Source organism: Pipistrellus kuhlii, unplaced genomic scaffold (genome assembly GCF_014108245.1).
Source record: "Pipistrellus kuhlii isolate mPipKuh1 unplaced genomic scaffold, mPipKuh1.p scaffold_m20_p_6, whole genome shotgun sequence".
Taxonomy (NCBI): Eukaryota; Metazoa; Chordata; class Mammalia; order Chiroptera; family Vespertilionidae; genus Pipistrellus; species Pipistrellus kuhlii.
In genome coordinates, this window is record NW_023425562.1 from 43,414,169 (window position 1) to 43,435,164 (window position 20,996).

General features: G+C 38.9%; 1 protein-coding gene across 5 annotated transcripts; it reads right to left on the bottom strand.

The window, feature by feature from the left end:
- Positions 1–355: 355 nt before the first annotated feature.
- SERPINB12 (serpin family B member 12) lies at positions 356–20,701 on the bottom strand. Of its 5 annotated transcripts, XM_036418296.2 has the most exons (9): positions 20,378–20,701; positions 17,180–17,233; positions 12,990–13,177; positions 10,057–10,191; positions 9,305–9,445; positions 7,900–8,017; positions 3,837–3,979; positions 2,567–2,734; positions 356–760 (listed from the first exon to the last, which is right to left on the bottom strand). In XM_036418296.2, the coding sequence occupies exons 3-9, from the start codon at positions 13,155–13,157 to the stop codon at positions 356–358; spliced, it is 1,278 nt and encodes a 425-aa protein (XP_036274189.1). In that variant the 5' UTR covers positions 13,158–13,177; positions 17,180–17,233; positions 20,378–20,701. The 5 variants fall into 5 exon arrangements, with proteins under 5 accessions (XP_036274189.1, XP_036274190.1, XP_045430256.1 ...); XM_036418297.2 differs by lacking the exon at positions 17,180–17,233 and having other exon boundaries at positions 12,990–13,175; XM_045574300.1 differs by lacking the exon at positions 9,305–9,445.
- Between the last annotated feature and the right edge of the window lie 295 nt (positions 20,702–20,996).

The following is a 20,996-nucleotide window of genomic DNA, read 5'->3' on the forward strand; positions in this document are numbered from 1 at the left end:
TGAATTTTCATAATTCCCTCAAAAGGAAGTAGGTAACTTAAAGTCAATATCATCCTCAATGATGTTGACCTTCAGGTCCAGAGGTTGAATCTTTTTATATGCTTCAAAACTCAAGGTGATGAGAGGTGAGAGAGGGAGCAAGAGTCCTTCAATACTAAAGGACTTCGACGAAAATCAACTACAGATTGAGAAAAAGAGCAGGACAATCCCAGGCCAAAAGCTGGAAGAAGGGGACATGACACTGTGATGAAATTCCATCGGCTTTAGATATTAGCAAAAATGCCCACGTTATGCTATGGGAAGATTACATTGCTGTTTTTCGTCCAGCTCCCATGTACTAGACACTGTGCCCTTTTCAGGGAGAGCACACCCTGCCATAGAAGAAAATGGTCTGGTTTTTGTTGTGTCTGATGAAAAAGAGAAAAGGGTGATCGGCATTAAAGGTCTCCCAGGATGGTGCAGACATTACACTGCCCACAGCCCCACTGGCTCCAACTGCCTGGGTGCCATCTTCATCCACCTCCACAAAGGTTTTATGGACAACTTTCGACAAATACAAACTGGGATGTGGAGAGATTCCAGTAAGATCAGCCTTCTTTTCATCGAAGACATCTGTGATGCCCATGTCTTGGAGAATAGAGTTGAGATCATAGCTGTCTTCCAGGGTGAATTGGGGAAAGGAGACAGCTACTCTTTTTTCTGACATATATTCTGGACTGCTCCAGGCCACTATTTTTTCATAAGTGATGTTTCTTTCAAGCTGCAAAATGAAAAAGAAAAATATTAAGGGTCAGATTATGAGCCTGCAAAGAATACCCCAATTACTTCTCAGGGCCTGAGTTCAAGGATAGTAACAATCTTTAAATTCTTTTCCTATACCTCAAACTACTCTGATTTCATTTAAAACTCCTCCAAGCAAATCTTTTTTCTCTTTAGACCTGTCATAGTAATATAGAAATGTTTAAAAATGCTTTTTAAATGCCTTAAAAATATTAAGAAGGTTTTAAAATGTTTAAATTAACTTTACTTGAAACTTAAAGAGTGATTGTAAGAACACATTCCTCACTGCCCTGAAGCAAGTGTACCTCGTAGAAAGAATTTGAACTTTAGTAAATAACTCAAAGTGACTTGTCAAGATAACCTCTTAAGTAAGTGATGTACTCTCCATAGATAATCACATGTAACCCCTCGCTCTGTTTGAGATAATGTGTGCATTGACGCAGTTCATTGATAGCCATCTGAACTGCTATAAATGGGGTGCAGACTTTAAAAATGGGGATCCTGACCAGCCCAGTGCTCGCCTGTCAAGACAGCCACAAAGGCACGTCCTTTTGTCAGTCTGGCAAGTGATTCCACTCCATGCTCCTCTTCCTACCAGCTGACAGAAAAACGGCTAGTAACTCCTGATTGAGTCATGACTGAGATCTCGGGTGAGGAACACTGGCCCCCTCATCCGGACAAGACCAGCCCAGCTGCTGCACCCCAGAGGAGACAGCAGCACTGGGATCCCATTTAAGCCTGTACCCATAGCACCAGGAATTGTGTGAGTAATAAAGAGCTGTGTGATTTGCAACTGCATAAATTTTATGTGGTGTAATTCCTCTGGTAGTCAATTGAATTATTTTGCATACACTTAAAATTTAAGGTAAAGCTTCTGGTCTTTTTTTGGTCATAAGCCTGCCCCTTGGTCTTGCTTGCATAGAGTAGCCTCTTTGCTAGCAACTACTTGAATGTCCCATACCTGCATGGTTAAAGTTTATCTCAAGAGACACCTTAGATAAACATCCCAGATCCTTTCCCGGGATCTACTTGGGACAAGAAATTACAAAACAACTTGAGTTCCAGTGGGTTTTTTTTTTACAGTCTAACAGACAAGTACTCAAAACTCAGTTGATTAAGTTGGGTGAGCATGACCAAGTCTTGACATTGGAAGTTCAATCTCTTCTATAAAACAGAGATAATACCATTAGGCTCCTCAAGGATTAAACAAAATAATGTATTTAAAATACTTAACATAGTGCAGACACATAATACATTTTGAATAATGGTCATTATTATAATTACTATCCAGTGTTTCTCTCTGTTTCTCTCTTCCTCTGTATCTCTTTACCCTACAGGATGTGTAGTTGAGCTCCCAGGCTTTTATTAATTCCCACCTCACACACTATCTATTCCAGTATCAGCATCCCCACTGCTGTCCAAGCACAGGCATCCCGAAGCAGGATTCAGCTATAGCAAAATAGTCTGAGTGAGAGGCCAGCAGTCAGGATGTTCAGGGAAAAGAAAACGCTATCTTATCTGTAGCAATTCTCAAGTTACTCCCCATCCAGATTTGGCGAGCTGGAAAAATACGATTCCAGAGAGCAAAATGGGATTAGAGAGGAAAACCCTAGCCTACATGTTTGGCATTTGTTCTTTTCTAAACAGGTGAGGAATAAACAGTTCAGCAAATTCAGATTCAAACAGCTCAGATATCACCCTGCCTCAGGATGTAAATGGTAGATGGTGCTGCTCTCCAAAGATCTATAATGAAACATTTTGGAGAGACAGGAAAATGAAGCTTTACCTCCTGTAGGCCCTTCAGGTTATCTGCAGAGGGAGATGGCAGGAGGACAAACATGCTGAGCTTGTCCTTGGTATACGGCATTTCAAGGATCTGTGCATTCATCTCCTCTATGAAGCCCATTTTAAACATACCCTTTTGATTCATCATCTTCACAGTCTTCTTCTCATTCTGCAGTGAATGAACAAGGTAGAAGGTCAGGACTGCCATGATAAGCTTACAAACTCACATGGTCCCCAACTTCTCTAAAAACAGGGGGCCATTAAGTTGAGCAGGGTCTTCCCCAGAAGTACTGAGCCATACCAGTGACCCAACCTAAGAGTCATCTGCCCACAGGCCCTTACTTTGCCAACACGTTTTCCTCCTGTGGTTTTAATGGATTATTCAACTCCTAAAACTAGTTATTGGTAGCTTGTCTATTCAGGCACCTACTCATAGCTCAGCCAGCAGAAACAATCCCTGCAGCTCTCTCTAACTTTTATATCTCAGCTACCCCAGCCTCATGGCCTCACTGGACCCCCTGTCTGAGCTGGACTGAATGACCCCACTGCAGGGCCAGTGGGAACCTTAGTTAAATGATAGTCACCTACATAGTAAATAACAATAGCTGTTCCATGTACTTCCATCAGAGGCAACGGCACAGCCCCAGACACCTCAAACTTCAGATAAGCTCACAGTATGGGGTGGAAGAATTAGCAATCTACAGATGAGGACATGAAGCCCTTGACAGTGATCCAGCCAACTGGATCTGACTTTTCCCTTTCCTCCTATTCTACAGCTTAGTGGTTTAGAACATGGGTTTTTCAGGCAAACACAGATGTGAATCCTAATGCATAGATTTGGCTATGTAACTTAACCTTTGTGATTTTTTCCCCTCAGCTCCTTAGTGGGAATAATAATAATATCACCTATTTTCATAAGGTTATTTTAGGAAACAAATGAAATAACAAATGGAAAATGCTCAGTCTGACACTAAAGATAGGGAGAGACAGAGACAGAGACAGAGAAAGGGAGGGAAGGAAGGAAGGAAGGAAGGAAGGAAGGAAGGAAGGAAGGAAGGAAGGAAGGAAGGAAGGAAGGAAGGGAGGAAGGAAGCTCAATTAACTACAGATACTGATTTTTGTTAACAGCAAATGTGTTCTTATTATAAATGCAAGCTATAACCCAGGGTCTAAGCTTTAGATTTGAGTATATTGATACATACTACAAACCATTCTTAGTGGAAACTGTGAGTGGAATCATTAGAAACCACACACATGCTCTAATGTAGTACCTCGCTTAAAGAGAAAGGTGCATCAACCGTGTTTCCAACTTCAAAGTATTTTTCCCATTTGGCCTTGAAGTAAACAGCATTCACCAGCACCAGGACAGTCCCATTGTTAATGGTATTCTTGCTGAAGAGTTCCTTGATTTTACCTAAATAAATAAATAAATAAATAAATGAATAAATAAATAAATAAATAAATAAAATACTTTTGATACAATTCATATCTTAAATATGAATTGTATCAAAAATATTCATAGACAGATTTGTTTCTTAATGCAGCTGAACATGCCCAGGGCTGGAGAGTGTCTCATTCAAGAACTAATCCAAGAAAATTAAAGCACTCAGAGTCCTGGGTGGGGAAGGAGTAGAGGTAAGGTTGGGAGCGGTGGGAGGAGCATCTAATTCAGAGCCCTGTAACTGAGGGCGATTTTCTGGTTCTCACTGTAGTGGGAACTTGGCACCAGACATCTTACACCCTGATTTCTCCTTCAGAGTAGAGATTCTGCTGCCTGATTATATTATCACATCCTTGAGAAAGAAGGGCTCTTGCATAAACTTCCTGTCTCAAGCACTCATCACAGCAGTATACATATGCTTATGCATAAACAAAAATGCACATAAATGTACACATCAATGATATAAAACCTATCTTTTAGAGACTTTCACATGCCCTCCCTCATTCCATCCTACATCACCCTTGAGAAGTAGATATTGTTATCACTTCTCTTTAGGATAATAAACTATAGCTCATGAGGACTGAGGCCACACAGCCCAAAAGCAGGGAAGCTGACTGAGATCAATCCCTAGGTCCTTCCAATGCTTGGTTCAGTGCGGGGCCTCCTTCCAGAAAAGCACAGCCCTAAGGCAGACCGGAAAAGCCCAGGCTATTAGGCAATAGTTCATTTTCAGTACACATCCTTTTCTACCTCAAAATAGCAACTCAACAGTATCATTCATTACAGGAATGCATGCCTAGGCTTGAGCACCTTAAGATTTCCACTTAAATATCATAATAATACATTATTTTTGTCACCATATATATATTTAAAATACTCTGGGAGAGCTGAAACCGGTTTGGCTCAGTGATAGAGCGTCGGTCTGCAGACTGAAAGGTCACAGGTTCGATTCTGATCAAGGGCATGTACATTGGTTGCGGGCACATCCCCAGTAGGGGGTGTGCAAGAGGCAGCTGGTCGATGTTTCTCTCTCATTGACATTTCTAGCTCTCTATCCCTCTCTCTTCCTCTCTGTAAAAAAATCAATAAAATATATTAAAAAAAGAAAATACTCTGGGAGAGTTAAGTAACTAAAGAGAAACTAGACATTTATACCTTAATCTAAAGTTTTTCCTCTTGGCAACTAAATGAAAATTTAAAGGCATGGGAAATTTTTTATGGCATGTGAAAGAAGTAAAGAGAAATAATTTCGGAGTTTGGTTATTCCCCTAAAGGAAAGGCAGGAGCACCCCAGCCCTAAGCCAATGTGAGGAAGACTGGAGACAGGAAGAGGATAGGGCATATTCCCAGGTAGGAAAATCTTTACTTGAAAAAGTAAATTAAAATATATGACATCTGTTATAAGGTGACATGAATGGCATGTCAGAAAGGTGATTTCTTTATTTGTGCTCATAGCCTCTGCTTTTCATTTTGAGAAATTAAGATTTCATGTTAGTGTTAAGTAAGAGTCATTCCTGATGACTCTAACTCTAATTAAACAATCCATCATTTATCCAAGTGTTTGGTAAAATTTTTCTGATCTATATCTTTCTTTAAATATATTTTATTGAAAAAAATAATAAATAAATATATTTTATTGATTGTTTACAGAGAGGAAGAGAGAGGGATAGAGAGTTAGAAACATCAATGAGAGAGAATCATTGATCAGCTGCCTCCTGCACACCCCCCACTGGGGGGATGTGCTCGCAACCAAGGTACATGCCCTTGACTGGAATCGAACCCAGGACCCCTCACTTCACAGGCTGACACTCAAGCCACTGAGCCAAATTGGTTTCGGCTGACCTATATCTTAATATCTCTCAAATTCATCCACCTCTCACCATCTCTACCCTTGTCTACTTCTGAACTGTTCTCCAGCCTATAATTAGATGTCTTTTAAAAGATACATTCCCTGCCCTGACTCGTATGGCTCAGTTGGTTGAACATCCTTCTATTCTTGGGAATCAGTTTGATTCCCAGTCAGGGCACATGCCCAGGTTTTGGGTTCAATCCCCAGTATGGGGCATGCAGGAGACAATCAATTGATGTTTCTCTCTCACATTGATGTTTCTCTCTCTCCCTTTCCCTTCCTCTCTCTAAAATAAATAAAAACATTTAAAAAAAATAAAAGACACACTCTCTGCCTTAAACCTTCTCTAGCTTTCTTTTGTTCTTAGTTCATCATGTAAATGAATTCTAAAAATTTCTACACTTGGGAGGGTTCTTATTAAGGCAATGTTACTTTGTATATTAATTATAAATAAATATAACACAATAAAATGCTATTGCAGATTTGAAGCTCCTTACAGCTCAATTAAAGGATAGTTTTTAAATTATTTTGTTGTAAACTAGGTATTGTAATGGGGTCCCAAATATTCCTAATATGACAGACAAACTCCAGTATCAGTGGATATTTTAGAGGGAAGATGAGTTTTGATTCTATGGGCAAATGAACATTTAGTGCTAAAAACACTGGTGTGGTTTAAAAAATTAGAGTGATCAACAGTATCAAAGAAAACACTAAATTATAATGAAAGCATTTACAACATTATAAATATTGAAATAAGAAACTGAACCTATGAGGAGAAACTATTTAGAGTGTGAAATTGTGGGTTCCATTTACTAAAGAAAATACAAATTATGAAATTTTATGGAGATAAGACATCTTCTCATTCCTACTCCATTATTTTACAAATGTGGCTACTGAGTACTAGAAAGGTCATCAACACCAAGGTCATTTGAGCAATTGAACTATTATCAGCCCCAGTTTTGTGCAGTTTCTGTTTTGCTTTAATGCAAACATCACAGCAGTGAAGAACCCTGTACTCTGCCAAGTTAAGCATAAGAGTGAGAGATGCACAATACACAATGGCTGATACTATTCCAAAGTAGTACAGTTTATGTCTTTTGGAACAGCCATAGAAATGGCTTACATTGAAGTAAACATTAGGAGGAAGACAGTAAAGAGTAGAGGGTAGATGGAGATCAATGCTCAGAGGGGTCATGGCTGAGGATTATGGTTTGATGACTGGGCTGCCAGCAAGCAAGGCAGGGAGGCCGGTTGTATTTAAATTTGATGGGGGGAGGGGAGGGGGGGTTGTGGGGGCGCTGCTTTGAAAGCCCCATGTTTATACAGTCCATTTAGAAATTTCCATTTTACCAGGAGCTGATGAAGTTAAAAAGGGAATTTCATATTAAAAAATAATGCCATCTGCCGGGACCGGTTTGGCTCAATGGATACAGCGTCGGCTTGGGGACTGAAGGGTCCCGGGTTTGATTCCGGTCAAGGGCATGTACCTTGGTTGCGGGCATATCCCCAGTAGGGGGTGTGCAAGAGGCAGCTGATCGATGACTCTCTCATAGATGTTTCTATCTCTCTCCCTTCCTCTCTGTATAAAATTAATAAAATATAATTTAAAAAAAATAATGCCATCTATGTTGAACTCAAATGTTCACCACTCATCACTATCCGAAAATCCCCTTTCACTCAGAATACTTGTTTCTAGTGAAGAGTTGATAAGAAAAAGGGTTTTATTATTTCCATGTCCTTATGAATAACTAGATTCTCTTCCCAATCTTTTTACTGACCTTTTAAAAGAAATGGAAAAAGTTAATGTCCTGCTGACCCTGTGCTTAGCTAAAAGGCACATCACCTTTATGACAGAGGAGAGAAGGGACAGTCACGATAGCACCTGCGCATTTTAACTGTTTGACACACGTGAAAGCAGCATTGGGCCCAGGCCACACCTGTAAGCATCTGGTCCCTGGCAGATGAGCAATGTGAAAAGCTGGGCTGAACTGTTGGCTTTTAAATGGGAAGGGATACCAGCTAAAACAAGTTTGGTTTTTCTTACCTTGGGATTGAGATTCAACCCAGAAGTTAATCTTTTGTCTAGACTTTTCAGTGTCTTTCCGGAAGTCTATACTTTCAATCGTTGTGTGATAAAATTGAGTCACACCATCTAGGTAGGCCTGTTAAATTAGAACAAATGGAAATCACATCATTATGCTAATAGTAAGGAGTGAAGCAGTCGTGGGCCTTGTCACTCAAACTGGATGTGTGTCAGTCTCTGTCTACCCCCAGTCTTGATAAGCCAGACATTTCAGCTGCTGCAGTGGCAGTTTCATTGCAGTGACAGTTTCACCTAGAATGCTTGGTTATGGGGCAGTCCACAGTTATAATGGCACAAGGCTTTCTACCAAATAGCCTTGTATTTGAACATTCCATTTGTGAAGACATCACAAGATAAATATCAACTATCTTGAGCAACTTAGCTGTAAAATGCTTCTAATTCAAAAAAAATTAAACTGCTAAATTGTTACAGAGTTTCTGTTTAAAATGATAACAAAAAGTTTTAGAAATAGGATGATGATTATGCAACATTGTGAATATAATTAATGCCATTGAATTGTATATTTAAAATTATTAAAGTGGAAATTTTTGTTACAGATATACAATTTTTAAATTTTATAATGTAATATACCAAAATCATCAATTTGTACATTTTTATTAGTAATTGTATGATATATGAATTTATGTCTCAATAAAGCCAGATTTTTAATGAAAGAGCATGTATTATAGAGTTTTCTCTCATTTCAATTGTGAGAAAACTACTTATTTTAGGCTGCCTCTCCCTTTCTAGGACAACCTTAGGTTGTGTGGCACATTTGCCTTTGGTCACTCCCCTCATGTCTAGTGCCATGTATATGGCTCCTTCTAGTGGTGACAGAGGAAACTGAAGCTCTAGGGACAATGCAGTGTAGCCACAGAGATAAGACAGGTGCCAAATACAGTCTCCTTCTGCTACCCTACTCTGCTCCTTAAGTGAGCACAATTTCTCGGGGCAGGGGGTCGGAGGGGAAGCAGGGTAGCTTGATGGTGGCACCAAAGGTGATTTTAGGGAAGTGCCTTGGAAGGCAGGGGTAGGAGGAACAATAGAAAGAGAAGCTACCAGGCACCTTGATTGGGAAAGAGGTCACAAGAGAAAACAGCATTATCAAACTCGCACATGCTCTGAAGGCTTTTAGTCCTATAACCCTCTTTCCATCCACTCTAGCCCACTCACAAGAAGCCTCATAAACTGCTCAAGTTGAAAACTGGGAAGAGGGCCACAGACGCCATAGGAGAGGAAGTGGGCCCTTGACATCCAACCAGTCCACAGTGCACAACCTGTCAACGAGGTCTGTGTTCCAGATGGCGGTTGATTTGTAAACAGTATGTTCCATGATAGCTCTAAACACCGTTCTTGCCCAACTCACCGGACAGATTGGAAATTCCTGCTCTCCATAAAGCCTGTTAGCAATACTCAGGGTGTAATCAGATTTGATTCTATCTAGTTTGGAGAGAAGCTGCCCAAAGTAGCAACTGAGAAGTTCATTCCCATCCTTTGAAGACTCCACCTAACAAAAGAAACAAAATGTGGTCTTAGCCAGTTCAAAACAAATTGGCTTTGTTAGCATGTAAGGGAGCAATTTGAGATGAAGAGAGGAAGGAGAAGAGCAGAAAGGTCCCCGTGGAAAATTATCCATGAAAAATATATCTGGAGACAATCTTCTTTGCACCCGCCTCTTAATCTTTTTAAGGTGGAGGGATATGTAATCCTTGCTCCTGATTATGGGACAACCAATAAAAATTGTGTGTGTTAGTACAGATTTTAGCTGGAAATAAAACAGACAAAAGGGAGAGGGGAAGAGTAAAATCCCACAGCTCATCCCTCCTCCCCTTACTCCAGGCTCCATCCTGGGGAGCTGTGGTCTGTAAAAGTAGGTGAGTAGAATGGCTTTGAACAGACGATACCAGATTCTACTCTTTAGGAAAGTGGCTTAGAGCCAAGAATGTTTAAGACACATAAACAGACAGGAATTGTGGGTCAGGTGGAGTTATTACTGTTATTGGAGCTGTGGATGATGGCCAGAACCTCATGTGTGAGGATAAGCAACCATCAGCACCACCGGACTGCCAGCATGAATTGTTTGTAAAGATGAGGAGCAAGAGTTTACAGGTGGCTCACCTGTGGAGTTGGAGTTTTGGTCGCTCCTTTCTGCCCTTCCGGAGGGCTGTCAGCCTGTGACTCCTGCTCCTTGTATTTCAGACAGGGATCCGGTGCTTTGGTTTTCTCCTGGGAAAGTTCATCAAAGTGGAGTACCTGCGTGATGATGGCATGGGGCCTTTTAGATAAGAGGAACAGCTCAAAGTCTGAAAAGCTTCAGAAACATTTTAATGATGTGACTATGCCAATAATTACATAGTCCAACAAAACAACCAACAACAATTTAAAGAAATGTGAACATTTCTTTTGATTTGGGATGTGAGGTGGGATAAAGGGGAGGTCAACTGAATGCTGCCCACACCCCCTTAGGACATGTAGGAATGAACGTGACTAAATTAAGAGTATCAGGTATTCCTGAGACTGTCACCTGTGGCTATTGACTAATCTGAATTAACTTTGAAAATACACAATGGATTTTGAAGACTTGGTATGAAAAAAATATGAAGGTAAAATATCTCATTTAAATATTTAATTGATTACATATTGATATAATATTTTGAATGTATTGGGTTAAATAAAATGTAGTATTAAGATTAGTCTCACCTGTTTCCTTTTACTTTTTTAGTATGGATACTAAAGATTTTTAAATTACATAGTATATGGTTCAAATTCTATCTGAGTTAGATGGTGCTGATCTACAGTTTCAAATCAATCAAGTGAGGGAGGACAGGAGAAGACATGTTGTCCAGAACATCACAGACAGTTAGTAGGCCAGGTTTGATGACAGGTGACACCCAAGTGCCTGGAGAAAAAACACCAGAAACCTGAGCTGGATGATGCCAACCACACTCTAAGGTTAAGTTTTGCTAAAGAAACAATACCAAATCAAAGAAAGTGAATAAAATAGAGTGACCCTAAATGCATTCTGCCTTAATCTAAGAATTCACTCCTGTGTATTAGGGACCGCAGTGGGGTTCAGATCCAGGGAAGTGTAAGACCAACCTCAGGAGCCTATTGTTTATTTGGGGAGTTGTTGTTTTTTGTTTTGTTTTGTTTTTTACTTTTTATACTAAGTATTTTATTTGTATGCTGCTGCCAGTGTATATAAAATAATCATTCTTATGAAGTAGAAATTCATGAAAATTCAGAGAGAGAGGTGTTAAGGGCTGACAAAAGCAGAAGTTTGTATGGTTTGGCACATGTTATAGGCTAAGCTTTGTATAGGCTTCAGATTTAGCTCTCTTTGGATATTCACTGGTTCAAGAAAAGTGGTTTAGAACACTTTCAAATTTCATTTTACTACAAAAAGGAACAAACTTTCTGGAATCTGAAGGGATTGGTACTTGAAGATACTCCAGTCAGCAGAGGGTCATGTTGAGCATTCTGCAGACAGAATTGTCTCCAATCTACAGCTGCCTGGGAAACCTTCTCGCGGGTGAGCCCGGCCTCCAGCCAGAGCTGTTAAACCACTTTCTTCATAGCAGTGACCTGGAGGAAGCTGACTTGGTTCACTTGAGTGCCAGGCAGAATGGTCGGTAGAGGTCGCTGGTCTCGGGTCCGCGGGGGCGAGAAGGTGGGGCAGCTACCTAAGAAGTTGTTCTTGCCACTTTCATTCATTCATTCTACATATCAGTATTGGGTGGCTACCATAAGCCAAGCGTTGTTCTAGGTTCTGGCTCTCCCTATGACATTATGTTGTAGTGAGGAAGACATTCCAAAACCAATGCAGTCCTAGCAAGTTTGGCTCAGTGGATAGAGCGTCAGCCTGCAGACTGGAGGATCCCGGGTTTGGGATTCCGGTCAAGGGCACATGCTTGGGTTGGGGGCTCGATTCCCAATAGGGGCATGCAGGAGGCAGCCAATCAATGATTCTCATCATTGATGTTTCTATCTCTTTCTCCCTCTCTCTTCCTCTCTGAAATCAATAAAAATATATTTTTTAAAGCAATATGTAGTGAGTAGTTACTGTATGCAATATGTTAGAAATGAAAATGTCATGCAGGGATGGCAAAGCCATAAGAGGGAATCTTTAGGGATTGGGGCCAGGATGCAATGTTAGATTGAGAGATCAAAATAGGTAAACACTGCTCAAAGTCCTGAAGGAGAAAGGTTATAGATAAGTTATCTGTGTCAAACAAAGCGAATGCATCAGGCCCTAGGCAGCAGAGGGTTGGGCTTTCCAAGAAGTCAGAAGGCCAGCATGGCTGGAGAGAGAAAAAGGGGGCATGGGGAGAAATGGTATCACCAGTTACCTGGAATTGACATCCCCAGACCTTCACGGGCCATTGTAAGGACTCTGGCTTCTATCATTAGTGAAATTAAAAAGGGGGGTGGGAGGGTTAAGCAGATAAGAAATCAGGTCTGACTTGGGTGTTCAAAATACCTTTCTGGAAGCTGAGTGGAGAACACTGTCAGTGGAAGCGAGAAATTCCTGAGGAAATTGTAACCAGGTTAGAAGAGACCTCAGGGAGGTGGTGGGAGGTACCTGGTTCTGGGTAGATCTCCAAAGAGAAGCTTGTCTTTTCTGACAAATTTGATGTGAATGAGAAAGAGAGAGAGTCAAGAAGGACTCCGGGATGTTTGGCACTGGACATGAAACTGGTGCCTACTAAATATTTACTTAATAAAATGAATGAAAGAGAAAACACATACACATTAAAAATTACTAGCAATATTGGTATCAGTAATTACAGAGAGAAAGAGCATCAGACATGCAGACAGATAGACATGGAGAAGATGAATCAGAAAAGCTGTCAGACTGGGAAGGTTGGAGAGATACCATAGAGAGTGAAGATTCATTTAGTCTCCAAGAATAAAGGAGAAGAGAAGAGAAAGCAAGGCAAGGATATAAATGAAGACCCTGAGCAAGCCCAGAGTTCAATGAGCAGCTTGATTTGCCAAAATGGGATTAATGTCTGGCATTGAGAGTGGACCCAGAGTTACCGCATCCGTACCCGGTCGATCTGATGTGCACTATCACTTCTGGCCCCCAGACGGACCATGCCAAGGGCGGCTGAGAGGCTCAGAGGACAGAAGAAAATGTTCTTAGCACCATCATTTTTGCTTATCTCTTGAAAAAGATCAAAGCAAAATTTGGAGTTTGCTGCAATGAGAGAATCCATCGTGAAACTGATGACAGCCTAAAACAAACAAAAATAAATTACAAGAGAGAGAAAATATTTAACAGAGAAAAATAAGTAGACAGTTCTCATGTTAAATACTGAAGACATAATCATATACAGTTATTCAGTAAGCTATTAAAAACTGGAAGATAGCCAAAACTGGTTTGGCTCAGTGGATTGAACATCAGCCTGCGGACTGAAAGGTCCCGGGTTCAATTCCGGTCAAGGGCATGTATTATACATTGGTTGCGGGCACATCCCCGGTAGGGGGTGTGCAAGAGGCAACTGGTAGATGTTTCTCTCGTCGATGTTTCTAGCTCTCTATCTCTCTCCCTTCCTCTCTGTAAAAAATCAATAAAATATATTTTTAAAAATAAATAAATAAATAAATAAATAAATAAATAAATAAATAAATAAAAACTGGAAGATAAAGTCACCATCCTCTGGTCTATAGATAGTGATGTTAATATTTATAATAATACAGATAGACATCTATTTTTATTCAGTGATGTGGATTCTTTTGCTAAGGCTGCCATAACAAAATACCACAAATCAGGTGGCTTAAACAACAGGAACTTGTTCTTCCTCAGTTCTGGAGGACAGATGTCCGTAATCAAGGTGCTGGCAGGATTGGTTCATTCTAGAGGCTCTCAGAGAAAATCTGCTTCATGCCTCTCCCTAAGCTGCTGGTGGTTTCTAGAAATCCTTGGCATGCCTTGGTTTGTAGAGCCATCATATCTGCCTCTATCTTCACAAATGTCTTTCCCTGTGTCTTCTGTGTGTACACCCAAATACCCCTTTTCCTATAAGTCATTGGATTAAGGCCCACCTCAACCCAGTAGTTTGACTTAATCTTAAATTGACCACATCTGCTAAGACCCTATTTCCAAATAAGATCACATTCACTATTACTGAGGATTGGGACTTAAACACATCTTTTGGAGGGCAAAATTCTACCCAATTCATAGTGGAACTTCCTTTATTCAGGTAAAATCAAGTCAAAGGCTACTATGTCCCCATGGTCAAATTAGCAACCAAGAAAGCTTCAATCCACCCCCTTCTCTTGGTTCTGCTTAAGACATTTGTCTGAACTGTCCCTGAATTTTCTATGGCAGAATATATGCCCCCAAAATTGTCATGGGTCATGTCCTTTGTTAACACTCTCACCTCATTTTGATTCATTATATATGAAACCTATAGGACTTGAAGCACTTTAATCAGTCCTTGATATTGTCCAAGAGATAACAGAGGGTTGAAAGATGCTGAGGGTTTAGAAGTCATTTGGTTTCTCTTGATAATGTAGAACCATAAGTAATGGAACCAAAGTAAGGGAATGACTTCCCTTTGGATAGCCCTTGATCCAGCCCTACCCCAGTAATCTATTTCATAAGAATCAAGACAACTTTACATACTACCGTGTTTCCTCGAAAATAAGACATCCTCCAAAAATAAGACCTAGCGCATGGAAAAATAAGACATCCCCTGAAAATAAGATCTAGTGCATCTTTGGGAGCAAAAATTAATATAAGACACTGTCTTATTTTGGGGGAAACAGGGTAGTAGATCTCACTTTGGACTTATCCCCCTCAAATAAAATGTCTTTTGTCTTTTGCCTATGGATATTGTATATTTCCAAGATGGAAATGAAAGACCCTTTATTTTAGTTTTTATCATCAGACATATGATATATAACAAGCATTAAAAAATAGTTATTGCATTGGCCCTGGTCAGGTAGCTCAATTAGTTACAGCATTGTCTCGATACACCAGGGTTGTAGGTTCAATCCCCGGTCAGGGCACATACAAGAAGTAACTAATGAATGCATAAATAAGTGGAACAACAATTCTCTCTCTCTCTCTCTCTCTCTCTCTCTCTCTCTCTCTCTCTCTCTCTCTCTCTCTCTCTCTCTCTCTTTCTGTGTGTGTGTGTGTGTGTGTCTTCTTTTCTCTCTTTCTCCCTTCTTCTCTCACTCTCTCAAGAAGAAAAACAGTTATTGCTTTAGATTCAACAGTATACTAGTACAGTAGTTTCAACATTTTCCCACTTTAATTGATTTTTAGTCTATTAAACTTAATTCAAAGAAAATAACAGTATGTACCTTTTTTAGAAAATGTGCCACATGTGTCTTTAATGTACACTGGAAAATATCCTCCAAATAAAGAAGTCACTCTTGGCTAAGTCTAAATTCTGATTATTGAGGGAGGCTGTCTCTTAATAAGCTACAGCCTGAAAAACATGTATACAATGGACTCCAGTAATCATTATTTTCCAACAGATTTCAAAACAGTAAAGTCCCTCAAAAATCTATTCAACTCAAGGAATCAATAAAACCCCAATTATAAATACCTTTATAATAATAGCTACCATTTAATTTGAGCCTACAATGTGCCTGGCATTTCACACATATTATCTCTAATTCTTGAACAATTCCATGAGTCAGTAACTATCTTTATTTTATATCCCACTATGACGTGGGGTAGCTGGTGTGCAAATCAGTCCATTCAGTCTGACTGCCAAGACACTCTTCCTCCTCTTACAGCATGCTGCCATCTGGAGCAGATAAAGCATTCACAGTTCCCAATGCCACCTCTTACCTACCACACTATACAGAAAGACGTTAAGGAACAATTTCATTCAGAAAAAAAGTGAAAAATCACATTAATATTAAGAAAAATGTTATATTTTTGCTGGTACTGCTTCCCAAGTGATTTATTATTTAAACTCTAGTAAGGTACAAGAAGGATTTTGATTCTCAAATGCAAATTTATTGTACAGGTGGCAAAATATCAGTAATGAGGTCAGCCACCTGAACGATAAATTTGAATTTTGCTCTCACCATATTGACAAGTCCATTGCCTTCATTTTTCCATGTGATTTCTCATCTTGCAATCATAGTATCTATATTCATATATATGTTCATTTGTCTATATATGAAAGACAAATGTTCATATTTCTATTTCTCTTATGATTCTGTCTATAAGGTGATTGTTTTTTATATTTCTGTCTTTCCTTCCAAACCATAATTCTTTTGAGGAAAAGTTTCATGATTTTTATTCATCTTTACATCCCATTAGTAAAGAATAAACAGTGGTGCATAAGAACACTTAAAATTTTTGGATTCATTTACTATCATCTGCCCCTTTTACAGTATAAAGAATTCTAATATTTGAAACAGTAGGTGATAATTCATATTTCACATTGACTCTATACATTTTGCAGGTAACTGTGATTAATAGAAATATTCATAGTGAGATCAAATTTAGATTGATTTTCTACTCTATTAGAAACAGTTTAGTTACTAAAATATGATTTCCTTTATTGTAACAATATAAAAGATTAGACTAGGTAGATTTTCTAACAACCCAAACTATTCTAAGTGTGAATTTCATATCCCAAAAATATTTCATGTCTAAGAATTTCCACCATTTTTACAAAGCTATTAATAAGCTCAGAATAAAATTTCAACTTTACAGAGATAGACACAATTCTGCTGGAAATAATTTTCAAACCTAATTATAACTAACTGAAGGATAAGCAATATCTAATAACAAAGAAATACTTGTGAAAGATTTAATCAAAGCATTTCCATCTCAGATTGCCAAAGAGAAATATAAATTCATATTATCTAAAATACAGATATTCTAAATATTATGCCATTTTATATTTCAGAAATTAGTGTAAACAAGTATACAATCTGCCAAGTACGTAAAGATTTTTTTAAATTATTCAAACATCCTCATTTTTAAGAAATCAACCAGACATATCTGACATGTGACCAGGTGCTGGGGGACTGAGGGAGTTGACAGATGATGGCTAATGTTTCCTAATACGTATTGCCACATTTACCATAACTTCAAAACATCATAAAACAAATTACTCATTTTTAAAAGACAGTTGCCTAACTAAAAACAGCACATCTTTTAGTTTCAATCCAATCTACTCTGGGTTTCTATTACTTAAAACAATTTTCCTATGCAATGGTTTATTGTTAAAAATAATACTAGGCAACACTAGCATTTACCTCTTGCCTTCAGAGTTGCTGCTAACAGCTGGCCAGGTAAGTTTCAATCTGTACCCTGTCAGGAATGGAAATATATGAACTTGGCCCCTCCCACAGTGGCACTTTCCCAACTGCCATTTTGGAAGTCAGAATCAAATTATTATTGATTGATTAAAGGCCAGAGGGGTGGGAGGAGGGGGAAGCAATGTATGGCATATATATGTTTTAAACAAATACACTCTATGCTTTCAACTAAATTAAATAACTTACTATATTTATATCTTCTTTGTTTTTTCTAATTGGGTCTCTTTATAGAGCCCTCATAATAATATTGAGCCATACCCTTCAACCCAATTTCCCATGCTAGATAAATAGAGAAGCATAGGATTGTTTGCCTATTGTCTTGGGCGTTCTCTTATACTTGAATTTCTATATTATTTTAAACTTTTTAAAATTAGCTTTAAGCCCATTTCAATAGCCTGGGATGTGAGTAGAGGTTAGTATTTAATTTAACAAATTAGTATTTAAATTAACAACTAGAATAGCTGAATACCAATCACAAAATTAAAGTTATTAAGAGAGACAGAGAAGAGGAGGGAGGGAATTTCTGGAAGAAAACTACTTTGCTAGGAGCTAGAAAACTAATCAACTCTGTCCAATGCCTCCAGAAAGTTTGCCTAATTTAGCTTTCTTGCTGTGACCTGCTCACCTGTTTATCTCCTAAAAGAATTTTTTAGAGCCCTAGATACCCTCAAGTCTTCCTTTTTTGTTTGTTCTTTCTTCCTTTCTCCTCCCTCTCCCTTTCTACCTTCCTTCCTCTTTTTTTTTCTTATCAGGCATCTGATAAAAATGTCATGGAACAAATATATTTCACAACTGAAAAGAAAATAAATTTTAAAACTGAGCCAAGTAACTTCTGATGTTCCTTTTAGCCTTAACAGACTATGATCCTGATTTGTTTATAAGGATAAGCATGGGGATGAGTGAATAGTGCACAGAGGTTGTAACTGGAAGAGTAAAAACATTGGAATCAACATGACTTAGGGACAAAATGAGAATCCTCTCTGGCCTGCTTCCTTTTTTTTACTCCTTTTCCTTTCCTAACTTGTCTGACAGCCATATAATCTCAGCTTCATCCCCATAAATATGGTTATGTTAGACATAGAGAAATTCCCAAGAAAACTTTGTAAAGTTTTGCCTTTATGGAGCATATAACTTGTTCATATATAGTCTATTATATGGATAATATAAGCTATTTATGCAGCTAGTGTAGAAATTAAACAAGTAATATCATTTTTATAAGGTAAGATATTGACCAGCAGAAATTAATAAATGAGTATGAGAGGGGGTCTTTCAATTCTTAGCAGTAAACATAGAAAATAAATGTGCTGTTAATTTATCTCACTTTTTCATTTGAAAAATGCTTATGGGATGTTGTTGTTTTTTTCTCTAAATGCCTCCACGAAATTCTAAAAGCCATCATTTTTTGGTTGAGTCTGGTCATTGCTTATGATTTAGAAGAGGTGGGAAAATTTTAACACTTGAGTCAATTAGCACTACATTCCACTTGATCGATAACTACTTTGAACAGTTACCATGCATCACCACCTTTCAGAAAGGATACTGTGTACATTTAGAACAGGATAAATTTTCCCCTGGCTTCCTGGGTTTCTGTCTGTCATGTTTGCTCATTGTTGGCTGGTGATATTCACATTGCCTTGGGCTCTGGGTGCCTGAGCAGATCCAAAGCTTGTTTGGATATCTTTAATCTAGGATTGCATCTGTTTAGCCTGTCAAGTAATTCAACAAGGATATGACAAAGCATGGCTGTGCCTTATAAGCCTAAAACTCTCATGTGGTGTGGTTGTTCAATCAGTAATGATGAAATCCACCACTAAGTGTAGGTAAACATTAAAGGAACCAGATAGACCATAAGAGGGCATGAGAATTCATGGAGCACCTCGTACTATGTATTGAACACCATTTGGGACTTTGCGTACTTACTCTCATCACCTCATCTGAGGGGCTGGAAAAAAAAGTCAGTCTAATATCAAAGACTTAAAGCTTCAGAGAATTACACTAGAGTTGCAAGGAATTCTGGAAGTCGCTAACCTGACAGTGCTCTTCAAGGTTTTTCTCTCAACAGGCTGTAAAAATAGGGTTTCATCAAGTGCAGAATTAGATGACCCCTCGTAGGCATGTTACGACTCACCCTGAGTTATGAGCCAAACATTTAGCCTGTTAGCAACCAGTCTATTTTCTTGCTGGAATGAAAATTCAGGATATTAGAGTGTGATGCAAACTCTTTGCTAGCTGGTGAAGCTAAACAGTGTGATTAAAATTCTCCTGCATGATAAAGGCAGTATTTTTGAGGTACTATTAGGTTCTTTTTCAGTTAGTTTTAAATCACATTAGTGTGGGAACAAAATGTTTGTGGGGAAAATATCCTCAGAGAGACTTTTGATCTATTGATCTTTTGATCTATTGATCTTCTAAAAGAGACAGTTAGCCTGATATTTACCATTTTATCCTCCAAATTTAGAAGCCTGAGTAACAATGCATAAAACCCAAGAAAATAAAAAAATGCCATTAAAATAACAAAAAACAATAATAAAGACTAAGCACAATAAACTTGTTTTAAAACTTCCAATCGCCCTTAAGATAGCAATTACCCTTTCCATAAAAGCCCTCAGTTCTCTCAGATCCAAAACTGAAGCCTTCAAGATTAGAAAGGAAGTCAACTGCCTACCCCAGTGTGACTGAGGCACAGGGACCAAGATGGGCATAGCTAGGAGGTGGTCAAGAACACATTGCAGAAAAAGCAGTGTGCTTGCAATCAGAGGACCCTATCCTGGCATGAATCTTACTAGCCTGGGATTATTCCTGCATTCATGACACCTAGTATAGTAGGATCTTGCCCAGCATCCAGATATAATAAACATATATGGTGGGCATAATATGTAACAGTATCTTCCACATTCATTATTTCATCCAGTCCCTCCAACAAGTCAGGGAGGAACGCATTAGTAACCCAACGTGACAAATGAGAAAACTAGGACTCAGACAGCTCAGTTGCTCAGTCACGATGCTAGAGAGCATCTGGAGGATCACATCACAGCTCCCAAGAAAAAGACCTGCAACACAGAGTGCTTCATGCCAGCACAACTGGCCCCCAAAGGCACCTCGACCAACAGCAGCCTGTCCACCTCCCCACACATACCTGAAAGCCGATGAGGACTGTCCCCAGCTAAGATCTGTGCTCTGATGAAGTCAATTCAATATCATGTAGAGCAGGGAACAGCTGAGTCTTATATACTAGTATAGCCTGTGGAAACTGGTAAGGATAGATATTGAGCAAGAAATTCTGTGGCTTTTCAAATAATGACAATGAATCAGAAAATTAACCAATAAGATAGGGGGAAAGAGATATATTTATGGTCATTAACTCAAATTTTAAGTTAATTGTCTCTAAGTCTGGGTTATGTCTTTTAGACTAGATACAGCCTCTCTTTAGAAGCTGTTCCACAGCGGGTCATAGAGTAGGCTTTTATAAAGGGACTGCTAGAAAGGCCTGATTTCCTTTCTCTGTTCATGATTCCCCCTAAACAACAACTCTGTGAAAGCTTATGAGTCATAGTTTCTAAGTGAAATACACAAAACCCAAGAGGAATTCTTTTCAGTGTGTCCCAGTCCACTCCCAGCAAATGGATTAAGTGCTCTAGGGTCAGAGCCAAGAGCAAAACACGATGTAGCTGAGAGAAGATAGCAGGTATTGCAACCTATTGTCTCTACGCCTCTATTATCTACTGACTCAATGGGAACTACATCTCCAAGGCTAT